We start from the raw sequence: 21203 nt of genomic DNA, 5'->3' as shown, positions 1-21203 counted from the left end.
ATTACATACTGCTACCAGATGTAAGGTGTACTTTTGGAAACAAAGTGATCAATCACAATATAGAATAGAAAAATCTGTTTTGGCAACATGTTTCTGTTGAAATAACCACACAAATACTTTTAAATAGTTTCAGACAAGCTGATGGGTCTGAAACAAAAGTCAATGCCTGCAATACTCAAACAATTATCTTCAGATGTGCCTTGCTTCATTGTTCCCATCCTTGAAAGTTTCACTAAGTATTTGATGTCTTGCCTAGCCTCTCGGTCGATTCATGGTTCAATCTGATAACAAACATCTGTTTAAAATGCAAGCAACAAACCTATGATATAAAAACCCACGGTGAATGCGTAACAGGTGTAAAGCTGAAATTCTTCCATTCTTTAAAGTTTTAAAGGAACACACATCCCCAACTCCAGAAGCACATGTGTCATTTCAACACATTTAAACATCAGAACAAAGCTGACTTTAGTTCCACAGTAGAGTAGAAGTGGGAATCTCTCACTCTAAACGAAACCACACCACTGAAGGGCCAAAGAGCAAAGATAACATGGAACTTCAGGGAGGGTGTGTTAGTTATTCACAGTACTTACCGCAATATTAATCCTAACAAATATTTGAGGTCTATTAGATGTCTTACACAGAGCAATGTTTCATCAGATTGAATTTGAAGAGATGAACTACAAACAGAAGAACTGTAATAGTGAGCCACGAATTTATTAAAGGGAATAGAAATCACAAGCTTAGCTAGAGGTAACGAAAACACTTTTCCACGTCATTCTTTAAAGCAATTGTTTAGGGCTCGGGGGGGTTCACACTCCCGCACACTTGTGCAAGTGCCCGTGTTTCGCTCCACTCCGGCCTCGCCCCTGCCCCGCCCCTGCCCCGCTCCAGCCCCTCTCCTGCCCCGTTCCGGCTCCCTCTCCTGCCCCCTCTCCTGCTCCCTCTCCAGCCCCGCCCCTGCCCCGCTCCAGCCCCGCTCCAGCCTCTCTCCTACCCCGCTCCGGCCCCTCTGCTGCCCCGCTCCTGCCCCTCTCCAGCCTCTCTCCAGCCCCTCTCCTGCCCCTCTCCAGCCTCTCTCCAGCCCATCTCCTGCCCCGTTCCTGCCCCTCTCCAGCCTCTCTCCAGCCCCTCTCCTGCCCCGCTCCTGCCCCTCTCCTGCCCCTCTCCTGCCCCTCTCCAGCCCCTCCTGCCCCTCTCCTGCCCCTCTCCTGCCCCTCCTGCCGCTCTCCTGCCCCTCTCCAGCCCCTCTCCTGCCCCTCCTGCCGCTCTCCTGCCGCTCTCCTGCCCCTCTCCAGCCCCTCCTGCCGCTCTCCTGCCCCTCTCCAGCCCCTCTCCTGCCCCTCCTGCCGCTCTCCTGCCCCTCCTGCCGCTCTCCTGCCCCTCTCCAGCCCCTCTCCTGCCCCTCTCCTGCCCCTCTCCAGCCCCTCTCCTGCCCCTCTCCTGCCCCTCTCCAGCCCCTCTCCAGCCCCTCCTGCCGCTCTCCTGCCCCTCTCCAGCCCCTCTCCTGCCCCTCCTGCCCCTCTCCTGCCCCTCTCCAGCCCCTCCTGCCGCTCTCCAGCCCCTCTCCAGCCCCTCCTGCCGCTCTCCTGCCCCTCTCCAGCCCCTCTTCTGCCCCTCCTGCCGCTCTCCTGCCCCTCTCCAGCCCCTCTCCAGCCCCTCCTGCCGCTCTCCTGCCCCTCTCCAGCCCCTCTCCAGCCCCTCTCCAGCCCCTCTCCAGCCCCTCCTGCCGCTCTCCTGCCCCTCTCCAGCCCCTCTCCTGCCCCTCCTGCCGCTCTCCTGCCGCTCTCCTGCCCCTCTCCAGCCCCTCTCCAGCCCCTCTCCTGCCCCTCCTGCCGCTCTCCTGCCGCTCTCCTGCCCCTCTCCAGCCCCTCTCCAGCCCCTCTCCAGCCCCTCTCCTGCCCCTCTCCAGCCCCTCTCCTGCCCCTCTCCGGCCGCTCTCCGGCCCCGCGGGGCTTGGGACCCGCGTTAGCGGCGCCCTCTGGCGGGGCGCGTCCGGCCCTCCCAGCTCCTCACGGCCCGCGGGGCGCCGGGGATGCCACGCACGGACGGGCACGGCTGAAGATCAGGCTTGAGCATGTGACTTTTCACGTTAGGATTTGGCCATCGGCGTAGTTCTCCGCTGAAACTGTTTTTGCGAAATGGCAGAGGTGTTACTAGCCTGTCCGCTAGGGGAGATCTATGGGAGACTTGGCTCAAAAAAAAAAGTATCTTAGATATACATATGCATACACACCAGTGAATGGAAGAAACAAAATCAGATACTAATAGTTCTTGTCCCAGTGTATATTCCATTCATCTACAGGATGTTTTTCTAGGAAGAACGCTGGCCCTCGCTCTCTCTCCTTCTTCCTGTCTCCCCAAATCATCTGTATTACCGAACAGGGAGTCTACTATTTAATATGAGGTCCTTTTTCTGTTAAGCATTGATTGACAGATGAACAGAATATTACTGCATATATTTCTAAATTCCATGAATAAACACTGCTGAACCTATTGGTTCACCTAAGACTCCCATCCTGATGTTTTTGCTATCAGAAAACTCTCCAGTGAGCCGTCCTCATGGCTTAGGACCATGGCCCATGCCTCCAGAAAACTCAAATCCCTCAACAGGAAAAACATATTCCTTCACTTGCTTTCCAACAGAGAGGTAACACAGGATACATTTAACTCAGAAACTGAAATTTGGTAGGGGCCAGCATTATATATTCAAGAAAAATTCTAATAATATTGGGCAAATATAAGGAACAACCATCTAGGACTATAACAAAAACTTTTGGCAACACAAAATCTTGAACCTTCATAATTCAGAAGTTGCCAGCTGACTATTGTTTCTACAAGCCCCAATAGACTAACCCCTCACAAAGTTCTCCAAGCATTTCCATATTTTCTGGTTTTCCCATCATCCTGTGGCAGTAAGTTCCATGAGGTCTCCTTTTTTTTTATTTTACTGCCTGATAGGCAAAAAAAACAACCAACCAACCAAACCCAAAACAGTCAACTCCTCATAAAATGAAAAACAGGGAGTAATTTTTCTATTTCACCTAGACACTCAAAATAGTCTTAATAGCTACCACAACCACTTACTCATAAGCCAGCTGTTTTCCAGAAGGAAAACAGTGTCTTCCTTCTATTTAGTGCCTCCCCACATCTAAGTCTTTCCATGTCTTTCCTGGTCTGATTGCCTGCTATTTGCCTTTTCCAATTCTACTCTAATCTTTCTGAAGTTATACACTGATGTAGCAAGATTTTCCATTTTGTTCTCTCTCAACTTCATGATGAGGGCTCTCATGGAGACAGAACACTGACTGCAGCAAACCACCAGGTCCTTTTTTTTGGAGGCAACACTAGCTGAAAGTCCAACATTGTATTAGACTTAGTATCGTTTTCCACTCTCCAGCATTCTTTCGCATCTATTGGCACAGTCATTCAAAAATTTTATCAGTCACTTTCTCCACTATGAGACTTGTACGTGATTCCCAGCTATTCACTTTAGGCAGCCAAATCTGTATTAGCAGAAATGTTATTACTTGACTATTTACTGTTTCCTCTGATCAGAAAACACTGTCTGTAAGACATCAGCAGCATCCATCAGCAACCTTCTTCATTCTGGAGCCTAGCCATTCATTCTTATTTTTCCTTCTGTCTTTTAATGAACACATCGTTTGTGAGAAGAGTGTCTGTAACACTTCTTGGTGAAGACTCTTGTTAACAGCATTTTGAAAAGCCAAGTATGTTGTATTAACCAGCATTTTCACTGTCTCCTTCAAAGAACTTTCTAATAGATTTGTGAGACATTTCTTCCCCTTGTAAAATGGAAATAAACTTCTTCATCCCTTCTTTATTGTATCATTCATTCCCATTTACACACTAATCTATTCTTTGCTAGAATTTCTGCCAAAGAACTTCCCTCTGCTTCAAGGACTTCTTAAATAATTGAAGTCATATGTGCCAAATTTCATTCCTCTCCAGTTAGTAACTCAGCAATGTCTTACTTGTGTTACTTTAAAGTCTTAACTGAATACCATATGGTTACAATATTTATAATTTCTCTTATTAATGTCTTTCATTGAAGCTGTGGTCCACCAGTAAAACAAATCCAGCACTAAGGATATTAGCTAGCACCAGACCAAGAACTTAACAGCCACATAAATGCCAATCCAAATGCGTTCAGAGAATTTTGTCTAGTTGACTTTGAACTTTATATGACATATCATTTATCTTTTATTATACTGCATAAAGTCAGCATAAAGTCCAGGTTATGTATGCTTACTAAACCAACAGAAATGCATTCTCCTCCCCACATTTGAACCAGATGAAACTTGTACTGATGGATGATCTGCTAGTTTGCATTGATGATGATGGAACATCAGCCTCACACTTCATTTAGAGGCTAATTTCCTAATAGGATATGTCTTAAAAGCTCAAACCTCTATTTTACACGGGTGCAAAAGTGATTACATCAATTCATGGGAGGATGAATGAACGCTCACAGCAGATCACTGGAATCTGCTACCACATAGCATTCAAGTGTCTCAGCATGCCAGCCCTAGTTTATTCTTCTTCAGGCATGTGCTAATGTTGATGGTTGAATTCAGACACAAAGCAAGAGAGAAATAGTTTGATCTACCACCACCAATCCGATGTGGTCTTTAAGTTTTACTTGTCCCAAAAAAAGTCGTTTTTACTCCAACAGAATATTCCAGTTTCACTGTTCTAAAACTTATTTATACCTCATGTCCCAGTTATATCTCATTGTCTCCACATCAGAATATATAAGAACTTCTGTGAACATCAGACCATGTTCTGTTTTACCTTAGGGTTCTCTCCATGAAGCAAGCTTAGTGGAAAAAAAGAGATCAAAGAGACTAGAGACGAGTATAAGGAGTTAATTTAGAAAGGCCAGGACAGGAAAGGAAGTGAATAGCACTGTGTGCTACACAAAATCCCCTGCTTTCTAGTCCTCCATGCCTTGGAGAGCCATGGGAACACACAGTTATTATGAGATCAAATTCTTCTGGATTCTTAATTTTTTTTTTTTAATCTACACACAGAATTAAGACAATGTCCCCATAAATACAGTTAAGCAAAACACTTGAAAGTGGAACCAAAGACTGCAAGGTTATTGATTAGTAACATACTATCTCCGGATGTTTCTGATGGGCAAAGTATCTCAGTTTGGGATGGGATTTTTTTTGTTGTTGTGGGGTTTTATTTAAGAAACCTGTGGTATTTCAAGTTTGTCTTTGAAAACCTTTTATCCTTTTCTCTTTACACAGAAAATACTATACCACAATAGAATTCCAAGTAGTCATGCCTTCCGAATATACACACAGTCATACTGCTGTTGGAATGAACCGCACTTACCAGAACAGAACACATATTTGGAAGTCCTAGAAGTGCCTCTCTGTATAATACCAAACCCCAAATATTTGAAAGATTAGAAATCCAGACCTAAGGCTCTCCTGAGTCACTGTATTGCTGTCCCTGCATTAACACTGTAGTAGGGAAAAATGCCACATCCCATACACACACATCTGCATATTACATGTGCATGTTATATGCATCTCGAAAGAGTTCATTCCAACATTATAAGAAAAGGCAAAAGGGCTTTACACTGTTTCATCTATATTTCCTGGAATTTCAGGTATCTCAAATATGATGATGAAAATATTTGTAGCGTAGCACACTATGCTTTCTTGCTGTTCCTTGGCACAGTGATAATTGGCCAAGTTGCCAAAAGAATGAAATAAATAAACCAGTAATAGGATTCAAGTGTACATTTATACACATTTATTCTGAGTTTGGGGTACAGGGGGAGAAAAAGAGAGAAATCTACATAAGGAAAATAATTTAGCAAACAGAACCTGCAAAAGCCTGCACCATTCAAATGGCCGATGGGGTCACTATGGTCTAGGGGAGAGAAGAAAATACTGATAAATCAGTGATTTACTTTAAGCTTTCTCTATGACCTTACGAATAAGTTTTGCTTTGCGCTTTGATGGGATTAAGAAAAAAGAAATGATAAGCAGTTCCAGAGAAACTGATTCATTTTAATATGGTACCCTTGCTTTTCATCAGTTAGCAAAGCAGTATCAGGGAATCCTTCACTACCACTGACATGATGCATCAATAACATTTACTATGACATTAATAAAATGCACCTACCTTCATAGTAAAACAACTTTTTAAAAAGTCCTGATCGCAGTTGATTGTTACTCTCTCTCAAAAATGCCACTGGAAGTTTATTGCTCTACAGAAAAACTGCTTCAAATTAGAGAAGAATTTATCCATTAAGACAGAAAAAGTTGTAACTGCAATTACATCCCAAGATCAGGAACGTACTTGCCACATACATAGTTTTAAAGAAACACAGAGTATACAATCGACAGACTTAACAACTGCAGTGACTCGTTTCCAGCCTTGCTAAGCCTGATTATCACCAGTTGAAGATGTATTTTAAGTTTTCATACTGAGAGAATTTAGTGCATCTTCCTTAACAGGTTGAACAAAGGTTCTGATAAGAAACCAGTTGATTGCAACATGGAATGTACACAACAAAATAAATTATCAAAAATGGACATATTCCTTATACCTCACAGAAACACATGTGGGAGCATGCCAACAGTATGCTCTGTAATTTTTGAGTCAGAAATATGGGGCCGATTAAAATATAAACTTACTTTTTTTCAGATCCATTTTTTGTGACACAGACAGATGGGTAGGACTTAATACTGGCAGAGTAGTCATCCTCTCTGTGTTGTTAAAAGAAGCATCTGTAGACCACAAAGTCATCTCCTCTGCAGTGGCAAACAACCGGGTGTTGTCATCAGAGCCCTCTGCCAAAGCAGCATCATAGACAGGCTGATGATTGAGCACTGTGGCTTGAGTTGGGAGAGCAAAGGAATGTTCCTGGGAAGACTCTCTAAATATATTTGAGTTCTTCTCCATTTGGTCAAAGTGGGATAAAGACGTGGTGGTCCGGGAAGAGGGCGGTGTGCTGAGATCCACTGTGGGAGCAGTCTTGGAACTATTTTCAACCATGTTTGGCAAAAGATCATCAGACGTTTCAAAGTCACCATTAAATGTGAGGCCCTCGCTTCCATTTGAATAATAGCATGTTTTTTCTAACACTCCTGCAAGAAAGGCAAAAAAACCACCAAAATTACCATCACCTGGAAGAATAATTGTTACCAGCTTGTTTTGGAAAGCTTATAATTAATATAATGACACAGATTTAAAAAATATTTTTATTTCAAAATCCGAATTAAAGACAACTAAACTGAAGAATTTTATGTAGTAACAAAATAACAGTAGCACATAAAACATGGTTGCTGTGGGATAAATAGAGAAACAAATGCTCCATGAGCTTAAAATGTTTTGATCGTATTTATAGTATGTCACTGTATATTTACATGTTCAAAACTACAGAGTGCAATTTCAAGGAGCTCCAACACGATTCATTCTATCATAGTGTTAAGAAGATGGACAATGCTATTTTTTTCTCCTTTTAAATTGCATCTTCTCTTGGTTTCATAGTACCACCATCTTCATAAATCTAATTCTGAAGCTAAGGGAATCAATACATTTTCAATATATTTCATATTCACTAATTTGTAAAATGGAAAGATGTACTGTTTTCTCTATATAGGATTATATAATTTAACTACCACTGCTAAATATAGGCCCATGAGTTCTTTGTCATTCTTCTCTGACACTGGATTTTAAATATACACTTGTTATCTAAAATTTTAGTCACTTGCCAGCTTTACGTTTTGACCATTTATTACATTATGGACAAAACCAGATTTTGCTTAGTTGTATGTGTTGAATAGTTGCGAGTAATTATAATTCACAAATCAAAACAGCTGCATAACAATAAGTAGATGTATCCCAAAGGATCAGGAATTTAAACTACGTAGTAAGAGAATTGATCTTTAACCTATTAATCCAAATAATAAAGAAGACATCTTAAACATATGTAGAACATATAACTTAATTATCTATAATAAAAACTACAAATACCATCTCAAATTTTTTAACCAAGTATATTAGAGTCATATTTAATGCTAGAAGAGAAACACCAGTCTGTATTACAATATAAGAAATTTTTGGTAAAAAGGAAAAGCAATTTTTGCCACTGGCTGGTCATGTAAAAGAGCTTAACAATCATAATAAACACAGTTCATCTAGACTTGATTATAAAGAAAAATTTAAAGGAATTCTCAAAACATGAAGTCTCCCAAATGTTTCTAAGTACCTTGGCAAGAATTGATAATAACTTTTCTTCATGTTCATTTTATCCTTCATTAGCTGCTTGGTACAGATGAACCCCACATGACAGGGGGGTTGGAATTAGATGATCTTTCTATGATTCTATGACTCCTAAGTCTACAGAACACCCACCACCATCTCTCCTAGACTTCAGTTTGGTTATTGCATTTACCAAAATGGCTGGTCACACCATCACCTCTCAGTCAGGCTTTGTACACCCCCCACCACCCCAGGCTCTTTTCCTAGACAAACCTACCCCTCTGCCAACTCCAAGCACCACACAGGGCCCCCAAAGGATATCCTGAGCCCATTCCCATTACGGAATTCCTCTTCTCACTTCTTCATGCACTCTGCTGCTAGAATAAATCTGCTAACTGGTCTGAAATTCAAGGACTGGGCAGGCAGAAATGTTTTTTAATCACAGCTACAAGTAACTAAAAATGTCAGAAGAATCCAACTGAAGTGACTTTGGGTTGGAAAGTTTTGCAGGTAGGGGTAGAAGAGAAGTAGAATAGCTGAGAAGGAGCAATGTCAGCATTTTCTTTTTACCTGAGTAAACTTTAAGTATAATAAATAGAAACAGGAAGAAAAACTTGTGAAATTTCTGAAAAATAGTGAATTTCAATGGAAGAGTTACCATTTGAGATTTACCATATCTTCATTTATCCACCCTGGATTGTTTTGGCTCCAGTGTCACTAGCTGTGAGTAAATATGTCTAACTTCTACTGGACAAACCCAGAACTTTATATATATATATAAATGTTAAGGTTTCTGGTTTTCCACCAGCAGATCTTCATATATCATTGGGGTTTGGAGGAATTTACTGTGTGTATTTTACAGAAGCAACTAAAAATCTCCTGCCTGCAAATTATTTAGGCAGCATTTTTTTTGTTTGAATCCTCCGGTCAAACCAAACGGGAAGAATGAATCTGCTGCATTTTCACAAATGGGGACTAGTATTAATATGATTTGCTAGAGCCTAAGGAAGAGGAAGTGGTTGTGCTCAGAAATTGTGGTCACTTAAACGTAGCTTTATTTGGATGCCAGATATTTGTGTTCAAATAAAGCGCTGAATCTCTAGCATTCAGATACCTACATTGTTTCAAGTTTCAAACTTAACTAGTGTTTTTTTGAAGTTTTCAGAAAGTTAAAATAATCTTTTTTAACTCCTTTGGGAAAGTGCATAGTATTTTTCCATAATTCAAGAATAGCTTAAGGTATTTTTTCACATTCTCTCTCCTCCTCCCTAGACTCCTCTCTTCTCCTCCACTCAGCATAAAAATAGAAAAAGTCTGTAAAATATTGGTCCCGAAGAGCTACTAATACTGATTTAAAATTAAACTTTAAATGATTAGCTATTTATATATCACTCAGCAGAATAGGAGGCAATAAGACAGGTAATTTACAAGACAGGTAAACTCTTGAAAGATGTTTGAAAACCCCCTTTGGTTTAATACAGTGGTCAAATAAATACTGTGAAGCAGAATATTGAAGCTACCCACTGGATTCTATCCTCACTCAGACTTATTTCATTCTTCTTATTTCATTCTTTCTGGAACAACAAATAATACCTCTGTCTATCACTGCCATAAGGTCATTGACTTCTTTCACTGACATCCCCAAATGCTTGTTTGTTTCTTCAAACCATCTTTCCAACAATAGCAGGTTTTGTTCTATTTTTACAGTTTCCTAGTGATAACAACTCCACTTCTTAACAGGGGGACCACACGATGAACCCCTTCTACACAAAAGGACTTCCTAGTTGTATCATCTCAGCTGACAATGAGTAGTATTAAAATTCTTTTTAACATTTTTTCCCTCCAAAATAACATCAGCCTGGCTCAGGTACATATGCCGTTGAGGGAGGCAGGCATAGGCCTCTGGCATTCCCCACTTGCTAGTTCTAGATGACAATGCTCTTTCCACTTAGTTTGCAAGAGTTTTGGATCACCTTCCTGAGTCACTTCGTTCTTCCCCCACATTTTCCTCCTATCCTCTCCTTTTGCCAATGCACCACAGCGAATTCAGGCACCTCATTCCAGGCTTCAGAGTCCACTCTCTGGGCTGGGCTCCCACATGCTTTGATTTTCATCCTTATCCCCACCCTTCCCCTAAAAATACTATTGTATACCTTAAATCTTAAATCAAGCTTACTGGATATGTTTTTATAGCATCTATTTTTAAATTGCAAGATACCTAAGAAAACAGAGTCATGCTTTAAAACAATCAGTTCTTTTCTAATCTCTTCAGTGAAGAGAAATTAATTACTCTCTGTCAATGTTTGCCAACAGACATGCAACACATACAGAACATGCATTTTATTCATATATACAGGCACACTGTATCCAACTATTCTTCAGACTTGAGTTCATACAGAGCTGTAGATAGTAAATCATAAGCCAGATAGTTAATTAGTTGAGAAATAGTAGCCAATGTAACCATTTTTGGATTTGTGTCTCCAGCTACAGCTGGGCATGTCCACATGACAGAAACATACAGTATGCTGGCCTTCACTGTGCTTGGTACAAAACAGAGGCACTGGGACCAGACTCATTCAGCTCAAAGCAAAGCTTTCCAGCAGTTCATTTTCCAGTTGCTGTCTATGTTGGGGAATAAATGTTTTTCTTAAATATGGACAGGTTTTTAAAAATGGAGAGTTTACTTAGAAATGGACAGTTAAGATATCTAAGAAATAGTCACACTGTTCAGGCTAGTAAATTGAGATTCTGGCAGTGTAAGCTGTGGAAGATTTCTAGCAGTTCAGAGCAGGAAAGCTCAAAAAGACCAAGTGTGTTTAAAAGCTAATGAAACAGAGCAAAGCAGCCAACCAAAGTATGGGTAATGGATGGGGCAGTTGCTAAGGAAATAAAGCACTGCTTCACTACTACAACTGGCCAGCACATATGAACTGAGATTTCTCCAGCAGGGTCTGTACCTGTGACTCTGAACTCTGGAGAAATGGGCACACTACTGATACTATAAAGGTCCCATAGTATACCAAACAATTGCACATCAGCTAAGATGTAGTAATAGACTTTCTTGTTATCTTTCTTTTTTTCTGTCTGTCTTTCTGTCTTCCCCCTTTGTGGAACTGTAACTATAAAGCATTTTCCTTTCCCAGATAAATAACTGCAATGGGACGCAATTATCCTACAATCAAAAAAAAATTTAATTTGGTATAATGCTTATTAGCATGTGAAGGACTTTCTAAAGTGGCTTAGAACACACTCTCTCTGTAAGGAAAAGAACTTTTATTCGTTACAAAGTTTTCTTCTCCAGGTTGACAAGCATGCCATACTCCTAGTGAGAGACAGCAAAGTATGCAGAGCCAGAATGTAAGTACTTAGAGAAATCAAAGCAAAACACCTCAGACTGATATTTTCTTCTATGCACCATAAAAGTCTCTTGTATCTTTAGTCAAAATAATGTGCATCTCTACTGACAGTTTGTCTTTCCTTTGTACACAGTTCTAACAAAATTACTTTTTCAAGGCTTTGGGTCTTGAATACTCAGATAGTAAATAATTTTTGGAAGATTGATTAATGTTGTATTCTGAAAACAGGGCCCCATGACATCTCAAGTAGGATATTCTCCATTACTACAATATAACTGTATTGCTCTTCCTGTCTCCTTCAACCCACATCAACTTTTCTGTTTCTTCAACATCAGAGCTTGCAGTGATGTGCAGGCAACAAAAGAGATGTAGGGAAAATGCATAGAAAAGTTCTCAGGTGCACTCACGGTTTTTCATGTGTATATGCCTTAATCAAAAAATATTACAGAAGGAAAAGAATAATTACCTAAAAATTTACCACAGGAAACAAAATATTTTCTAACAAAATATAAAAGGTCTAGTTTCCTAATGAGTTAATTGCCAAAGTCAAATAAAAAAAGTTCATAAAGTTCTAAACTATATACTGGAGCTTTCTATTTGTTTTATGCACCAGTGAAAGATACTAGGATGACAACCACAGAATTTAACTCCTCTATTTTATGAAAAAAAGTAAAAACATAATTTCCTATATATTAAATAATTTCTATTAGTTGGTCAGTACTATCAACTTATTTCTTATACTGTAAGACTTCATACCAGTATTAGAAGTCAGTTATTATTGACCTGAAATGACAAACTATTCTGGATATAGTGTATTCTGTTACTAAAACAGACTATATTATATTATACACACTTTAAAAACGTCCACAGCATTACTTCATCTAACTCTGGTCATCAAATATGTTTGCTTCTAGGCTATGAATGCATAGAAAATGAAGGCTGCTGAGAAGAATAGTAAATTATAATATGTTAATTCAAAAGCTGCTTCTGAAGGGACCTTTGCCAGTTTTAGACTTGGGTTATAACACCAAGCCTTGTTCTTCACCCTACACTAACTGCTTTGACTTAAGAGGAGATAGTCACGATTTTTGCTATGTAAGTAGGATCAGAACAGGCCCTGTTTCCCAGAGGATTTCATACATTTTAATGATAGGTTGATACATGCCTCAGGAGGAGACTGAGTAGAGCTGATGTTAATACACCTGCTTTTTTATCTGCTTTCTCACCAAAGAATGAAAATCTAGGACAGAGGATATGAAATATACAGATGGAATGCTAGACGTAAGGAAAGCAAATTTAACAGCTTCATATTTCCTAATTGCAAGACTTACTTGATCTTAATCCATTTCAGACTGTTCTTAGTTCAGAGATACAACCCAAGACTCACTTGTCAGTCATAACATTCACTAGCTTTGGGGGGTTTTTGTACTTCCTCAACTTAAACTAAATGGAAAGAACAGGCCTACAATGTCTTATTGCATATCCTTTACAGACTGAATCGAGAAAACAGATTTAAATTGTCATGATTTTGACAGTGCTTTTGGGACATAGTTAGTTTCTTCCTATGCTTGCTAACTGTTTGACTGTTTGATGCATATTGGAATTGGAGTGTTTCAAATAGGAAAATAGATTTATATCTGGATACTGGATACATTACCCCACTCATTTCAGATGTGTTTCTGAAGTACTTAAGGAAGGTCAACTAGAAAATATTATCATTAACAAAAAGAAAAAGGGAAAAATCCCCAAACCACTCAGCACTATAAGCAATTTTTTTTACTTTTTTTTCCTGAAAAAATAATGCTTTAATTGCTAGTATTACTACTGCTTTAAATGCTAGTATTACTTTCTTTTTCATGTTGTCTTGAAGCAATTTAATGATATGTCAGCTTTTCTAAAGGTAACAAAGGGAAGACTTTAAAAAATTGATGGTAATAAGTTAGCACTTTTTAATTATGTAAAACACACACAAAATTACTTAACAGACTAAACCATTATGAAATCTAAGATACCTTGAACCAGTTTCCACAAAACATATTTGGAGTTCTGCATTGATACATATTTCATATGTAGAAGAAATGAACATGGTTTTCCTTAGTTAAACAGTAATTTTTTGTATGCTGTTCAGAAAGATTTGTGGCTATTTATAAAATAAATTTCACCTGAAAATAAGAATCAGGTTTGCATATAAACAAAATGGATAAATATTCCATTCCACTGACAGTGGTCTAAAGTTATAACAAGAATATATTTTGTGCTTATAAAATGACTGCTGAAAACTACCTACATTTTACATGTTCAAGGTAGTGTGTTCCTCAAAAGTCTGCCTTGAGAAAATCAGAAAATGTTTCCTCATGGACACTTTGAATATGTTTTAAAGATGGAAATCTAAATGACATATTTATTTCTCTGTAACAAACAGTCACTTGGTAGATTAGTTTGTTAGGTAGGTATGCTAAGATGTATGTCTAATGCCCACAATTACTTTAGTACCTGAGAATGTGGTCTTAGTTTTAGTCTCCTTAATTCAAAAAGTGTCTCTTTAATTAAAAAAGCACTCACCTACAAAGGTAAGCAGGATCACCAGCAAAAGGATAAGGGCACAGATGCATGGAATCAGTATCAGGAGCAACAGTCGAAGGAACTTGGCAGAAGCCAGTTTCTGAGAGCAACCATCCCCCATATTATCCTCATCTGTTCCTAAGACCTGAAAAACAAAAAAGCAGTTTTATCATTCTGGTGTCCATCAGTAACTCCTATGTTTTCAATAGCAGTCCTCCCTCTTTATTACACAGCTACATGATTTAAATACATGCTGTAAATGGCTTATAGAGTCTTAACGACAAGTTGTGTGAAAATTTTCTTTCTGGTGGACAGTGTAGCACAATCCATATAATTTAGTTAACCTTACCCAATATCCACAGACTTGCAGCTTCATTGAAATTTCTAAACATTTCTGATGAACTCAAGTTGGATAGGCATTTCATTTTTAAAAAGTGTAAAATACATAATAAGGAATAAGGCTAAACACAAATTACCTTATAATTAAAATAATCCATTACTAATTATTCAAGAGCTTCATGTTCTTGTTTCTTTTATTAAGGAATCAAGGTACTATTATAATCTTTGTTTTGGGTGACAATAGAAGACATGTACAAAAATGCTGTCTGATTTTTTTAAGTACTATATAAAATTATAACTTAACACAGTATTCTGTAGAGTTTGCAAATCACATTTTCTGTTCTATGAGTGGAATACAAAAGAACAGAGAAAAACTATATTTTCTGAATTCAATTGAGCTGCACAAACTACAAATATCCAAACCCTTTCAAATGCCTAAACATGTATTTTATATTTTTTAAACCTAACTCTATCAAGACTATGATCTCATATACTGGAGAAATGTCATACTTTTTAAACAGAAACAAAAACAAAATTCCAAATTAATATTTAATAGTAAGATTGAAACTGTTATGAAGTCAATGCTCCTTTATTTGAAATTGACTAATAAATAAAATTTTCCATGTGATAAGGTGAAATTGGATGATAGGTTTATTAATTCCAGACAGTGTCTTCCCAAAGGATGACTAATAGTTTATCCTCTTTGTCAGGAAGATCAATCACATCAAAGTTGGTTGTGTCAGGGCACAGGAGTAAATGCATCCATTACCCTGACAGCCTCTTCCCAAAGAACCTCGAGAGACTGAAGTCTACAACATAAATAATATTAGTCTTGTAAATGCCAGTCTCTGTGGCTTATCCCTCTGGCTGGCTCTGCTGAACATGCCTTTCTGTAAAGAGCGGCTCATCAGACTGACTGGCACAAACAGAAGCTGAACTATTGTCAGAGACTGAAATATTATATTTTATGACTTAAACATTTTCTTAGAAGACTTTTAAAACTGTATTAAAAAAGCTTCAGAGAAGACTCCCACATCCTGAATGGGGCCCTGAGGCCTGACACTGCTCGATGATGAAGATAAGATAAAGCAACAACTCAGGGCTCGGGACATTCACAGAGCACAGGCTTAACACCTCCAAGGTGGAGACCACAGCCCCAGGGCTATCAGCTGCCAGGCTCACACAGACCCTCGCACCAAGGGATGGAGGGAGGAGAGGCTTTGGGTACCTGGGAAAGGCCTCTGGTCAGAGATGCAGTGACTGCCCATCCTCCCCTGTGCAGAGGAGCCCAGCTGAGGGGTCCTCACCGGGCGGGGGGAGAAGCTTATCCACAGCAGAAGGGGTGACATGGCCCATCACAGGGGCCCCCCTCAAAGGGGTCCCCAGACCCTGCACCAGAGCCCCAGAGATGATGCAACAGACCCTCAGTGTTGCAAGGGACAGTGTCAAGCCAGCCCCTGCAAGGGAGGCACGTGGGTGTTCCCACCTGGCCCACAGCATGTATTAATCCACGGAATTCTGCACTCTTGGGTGTGTGGCAGCGTGGTGTGGCAGCGTGTGGTGCCGTGGCCACGGCGGCGACGGGGGACCCTCAGCACCAGCAGAGCAGACGGAGGGGAGCAACGAGACCTCGTTGGGACCCTCGGATGGGTGATGTGCTTCCACCTAACCCCTGTCACCTCTCCCTGTCCCCCACCCCCACGCACACTTCTTTTTTCCATTTCTTTCTCTCTTTCTTTTCTCTTCCCTTCTCTTTGCCTCTCTACTATTAAATAAAATACATCCATTTTTTGGCAACAACATCTAACCTCGTTTGGTTTTAAACTCGTTTCTGGGAATATTTTGAACCTTCTAAGTTCTTTCCGGTTTGTGCTCAGAGACTTAGCTTGCTTGGCTTTCCTGGGTCTAAACCGGATTGTAACAACTATTTCTTAAGGAATTGCAGCAAAGAGACTGGATTTATACCACCCCAAAACCTCACTGCCTGTTTACTGCCTTGAATGAGAAGCCTGTAGGCATAAATAGGATTTGCAGAGTAATTTTCCGTCATTCTGCAATGTTTCTTGTTCCAGCATGGCACAAAGACTATGTGGAAGGAAATTTTCCTAGCTGATAATAAAATTATCAACTATTCCTGATACGCCTGGTTACTGGACACTGCAGACCCTCTACAGACAGCAGAAACGAAGAAAGCTGCATTTGTGAAGTTGTATGTATCTCTTCTGACACTGCTAAGCATCATGTCATCTGACCACTTTGAGACTCATCCTGTGCAGTGTCCTGTTCGACTTCTTTTCCTACTTCCACTGTTCAAAGTAAAGACATTAATACTGAAAATGCATATGGTACTGGTATAGTGTGAGCTGCTAGCAGTAACTCACTTGATAATCCTCCTCCTATTCCAGTGATTCAGTCTCAACACAGTCCTACCACCAGGTTTATCTAGCAAGCAGGATGGTAAACTTAAAGATGTTGGATTTATCTGAAAATCCAAAACAGCAGTTCAGGATGAGAATAAAGAGTGGTAGCTCTGTCTGTTGAAACAGCCTGAGTGAGATGACAAGGTCTGTAATCTTATCCTCATTTTCCACAAGAGAAATATAAATAATATTGGAGAGAGTTAATTAATTGTCAGAAGTTTTTCTTAATCAACAGCTTATTCAGAAGTTGTAAATGTTTCAAACCAAGATTTCACGATAGCTTAATTACCATCCTTATCCACAAGTGACATCTAAAACATTCAGGCACAAAGTTAAGGATTTAGGTGAATATTAGGAACCTCAATGCATGTGACATTTAGACAATACCTGTTTGACTTCCTGCAGTCCACAGTTGTCTACATTTTCATATTAAAGTCTTCAGTGTCTGCCTGACATTTTGCCTGTGGTAATGCTGGAATACAGCAGCTTTAGCTGCTGTACTCATAGCAGGCTTCCCTGAATTCCACAACCTTGGTTTGCGCAGCCTGTGTTAGGCCCCCTTGTGAGTTCTGAGCACAGGTAACGGAGGAATGATACAACTCTGCTATGAACACAGATCTCCCAAAACACTGCCATAACTACTTCTGAAAGCACAGAAAACGGTGCAGTAGATGAAGCACTCCCACAGGAAACAGGGTAATTGAGTTCAATACTCTCTTTGGCCTGAAGCGGTTAAAAATTAGATCTACAACTCAGTAGACTTCCACAACCACATGAGCACAGACTCCTCTTGAATCAGAGCAAGCCATCCCTTGAAATAACGATATTCTGTAAAAAAGAACCCAGTTCTTCTGGGCCAGACAGTAAGGAGCAGGACCATCACTACACAGCCCAGTGATCAGGGCACTTGGGAGCTGATTCTTAGTTTCTTCAAGACAAACAAACTTTAGATACAGCTCATTTTCCTAAAGAAATTACTCCCAACCAAGATGCACTTCTTGCAAGACCCAAGAAGAAGTGCCCAACTCTACCCAGTGTAATACAAAGTAAATTCTGACCCATGACTCCACAGAGAGTTTGTCTTACGAGTAAAAACTTACCAAGAAAAAACAAGAAGGAAATTTTATTCTCAAATAATTGAAAAAACATTCAGAAATCGTATTCATCATCACTTTTTGGTTATTTTTGTGAGGAGGGAGTGACATTGAATATTCTGGAGGTACATGAGTTCTTAATAATCTCAAGCACAAGTGTTTAACTGAGAGCAGTTATCACCACTGTTGTACATATGCCTTAGAGTTAACCTAGCAGAAACATTAAATGTATGCCAATTAAAGCAGTGAGCTTCTGGTGATCCTCTGTTTCTGTGAGAAATGTTTTCTAAAGTCTACTGGCGTTGTGAATACTACTCACTTTACATAAATATTCAATACTAAATGAGAACATCAAACATTTTCTTTCTTCTCCGTTCCTGAAAGCAATAAATCTCAGCCTTCGTATTGACAACTCACTGACACAGATTTTAAAATGGGCTGTTGTATCCAAATTTGCTTTCAGTGGCTGCTCCAGAAAATAATGTTGTTTTTAAAGACATGCTTCTCTAAGCACCATGATTTGCTTGTTCTGTAGAACAGCAAAGTAAATATTTATAGGCAACTAAACAGCATGCTGTATTTTTCCTTTCTACAGGAAAAGACCTCATGAAGAGCACTACACCTGTTTAAATCATCATCAGTGACCATGCAAGCATAAACTTAATTTTTCCAGTTTTCCAATTCTACCATTTTCCATCACTTGAACATCTACATGAGGTTTTTTTTGTCAATTTCTGTGATGAATATGAACTAAAACTAGAGACAAGGCTACTGGTTCCTATATCAACAATGAGAATTTAATAAAGTGTCCTATAGATAAACATGAATGCATTACACCTACTGTTTATATATTCCCTGATAGTGTTTCTTTTCCTCTTGCCACCAAATGTTGCAATACACAAAGAATACATGCACCAGCTTAAAGTGCTCTAGTATGACAATGGTATCTGCATAAACGTCAGACATGCTCTGTTCTCTCAGTTCTAATAAATAATGGAATAGAGGCACAAATAATAGACTAAAGACATAAATAATGGAACTGCAGATAAAAAAGGGCCTATGGAAGGAAACAGAGGTGCAAAATACTTATTCCTTGGCTCACTTCAAGCTTTTAGGTTAGTGGTCGAGATAAGACACCAGTCTCCCTCAACTCTCTGTGTAGTTAATAGTTTTTCCGACTCATTATCTAAGACTGTAAGACTGAAGTACCTGGTAGATACATATTTATCTCCCTTTACAAGGGAAGGACAAGAAGATTTCAAAGCGGAATCCTTGAGGGCCCACTGAAAGAAATCAACCCTGAATGCTAAACATTTCTGCATAAAATTGATTTAGTCAAAAATCTATAGCACTGGACCAAAGCATATTCTCAATACTTGAAGAATACTGGTGAAAGTTCTCTTCCTACCACTCTTGTTAGAAAATTCAATTTAAGGAATATTTTTCTGAATTCAGTACTATGTGCACTACAGTTATAAAATATGGGTGTTTTTTAAGGCAAGAAGTCACTTGCTTTTAATACAAACAGGTTTTGTATTTAACAAGAATATAGTCAGAAGAGAGGATGCCTAAAAACATCAGATAATTTCTTCTGACAGCTACAAACTTCTTTCCCCAATGAAATTACAATAACCACTGCTTGTCTGAGTGGCATTCTTTCAGTAATGACTGCGATAAAGGAAATAGAATAAAAAGAAATTCTGCACTAATTTCAGTACAGGTTTTTTAAAAATTCTAGGTTTATCTAGGACTGCGGGACCAGACTGCTCAGTTTATTTTCTGGAACCACAGAGGCAGAAAAAAAGTAAGATGGAAAAAAGTGTGTAGTCCCATCTGACTACAAAAATACTAAAAATTCATTGGACCAAAATTCACAGCTTATTTTCTGGAAGATGTGGAAAGAATCTGATCTCATGGCTGTCATTTCAATAACATGCCTGTCATATTAAAGCAGAGAAATGACAGATTACATTAAGATTTATGGGTGAAAAGCCTATGGTAGCATGCAATTTTCCTTTTAGATATTAAAAGTGTCTAAGCTCTTAGTCCATAAAACAGCCTGAATCATGGTATAAGCACTCGACAAAAATATCTCCTGCTGTTGTCACCACAGAACTAACAGATGTTCTCCCGATAAAGAGGTATCATTAGGGCTAATTGCCTACTGTCAGTATCTTCTGTGCATGATGGGTCTCTACACAGAAATGTAGAAGACACCTCTTAGATCAGAAGCATTAATATATCTTGAGCAAGCCATACACCAAAGCATTATGTAGTATTTTTTCTGGAAAGAAGTGGAAAGAAGTACTACTATGAAATGCAGAAAGAATGTCATTAGCGAGGAGTAAACAGGTGACCTTGTAGAAGTCCTCATAGTGCCATTGAGGAATCTGCTATCCAGCCAAGCTATAAATATGTAAGATTACAAAAACCATCTGCAGTTCTTCCCATATCCTTGATATTGTTCCTCGTCTAATGCTGAAGCAGTGCTCAGTTGTCAGCTCCTGTGATTTCACCCGCTCTTATGATGCTGGTCTTAAATCTCTAGATACCGGACTGACATGACCATACCAGCCATTATAGCTTTCCCTTTGCCATTAAAGGAAGATGGTTCCCACTTGTTATGGCTACAGAGCAAAAACTGAACATGTGAAGTGTCAATGTTTAAGCACAAAACACCATATAAATATAAATTTAACCATACTCATTCTTACAGCCTTTTCAAATGAACTCATAATATTCAAATGTCTGGAAATGAGTAACAGAAGCTGAAAATGGTCTACATTTTTCATCAGTTCTGCCCTGTTTACGTGAATATTAGGAGTCAGCAATGCGCCTCCATTTGACTATTGTCAAAAAAATATAACACCATACTTTAATAGTCATTGTAACAAGTAGAAAATATAAGACAAATCCTCCAAAGGTACAAAGTCACATGCTAAAAAACACAAATGGGCAAAAAGTTGCAAAATGTTTCATTTTCAGTATTAGAGGAATTAGAGAACCAAACTGAAATGGACCCTGAAGAATGAATGTTAAGGTGGCATAAGAAACTGGATACTAAGCAGCTTTTGTCTGCAAATACAAGCAGTACCCAAATTCTGGTGTACACAAATAGGAGAACAGAAGTGCCAGAGTTATTCTAAATGGAAATAGTGCCATTTAGAGGAAAAAGACTTCTC

General features: G+C 39.3%; 1 protein-coding gene across 5 annotated transcripts in view; it reads right to left on the bottom strand.

Moving 5' to 3' along the window:
* The window catches only part of CORIN (corin, serine peptidase), a 130128-nt gene that overhangs the window by 96442 nt on the left and 12483 nt on the right, over positions 1–21203 (bottom strand). For all 5 annotated transcript variants that reach the window (XM_069014185.1, XM_069014182.1, XM_069014186.1 and 2 more), the window contains exons 2-3: positions 14169–14313; positions 6681–7133 (exon numbers count right to left, since the gene is read on the bottom strand). In XM_069014185.1, coding sequence (XP_068870286.1) covers positions 6681–7133; positions 14169–14289 — 574 coding nt within the window. In that variant the 5' untranslated portion in view covers positions 14290–14313. The remainder of the gene's footprint in view (positions 1–6680; positions 7134–14168; positions 14314–21203) is intronic.

This window comes from Aphelocoma coerulescens, chromosome 4, assembly GCF_041296385.1.
Source record: "Aphelocoma coerulescens isolate FSJ_1873_10779 chromosome 4, UR_Acoe_1.0, whole genome shotgun sequence".
In the NCBI taxonomy this organism is placed as follows: domain Eukaryota; kingdom Metazoa; phylum Chordata; class Aves; order Passeriformes; family Corvidae; genus Aphelocoma; species Aphelocoma coerulescens.
Note: the sequence above shows the minus strand (reverse complement) of the source record. Positions and strands in the feature narration are given on the sequence as shown.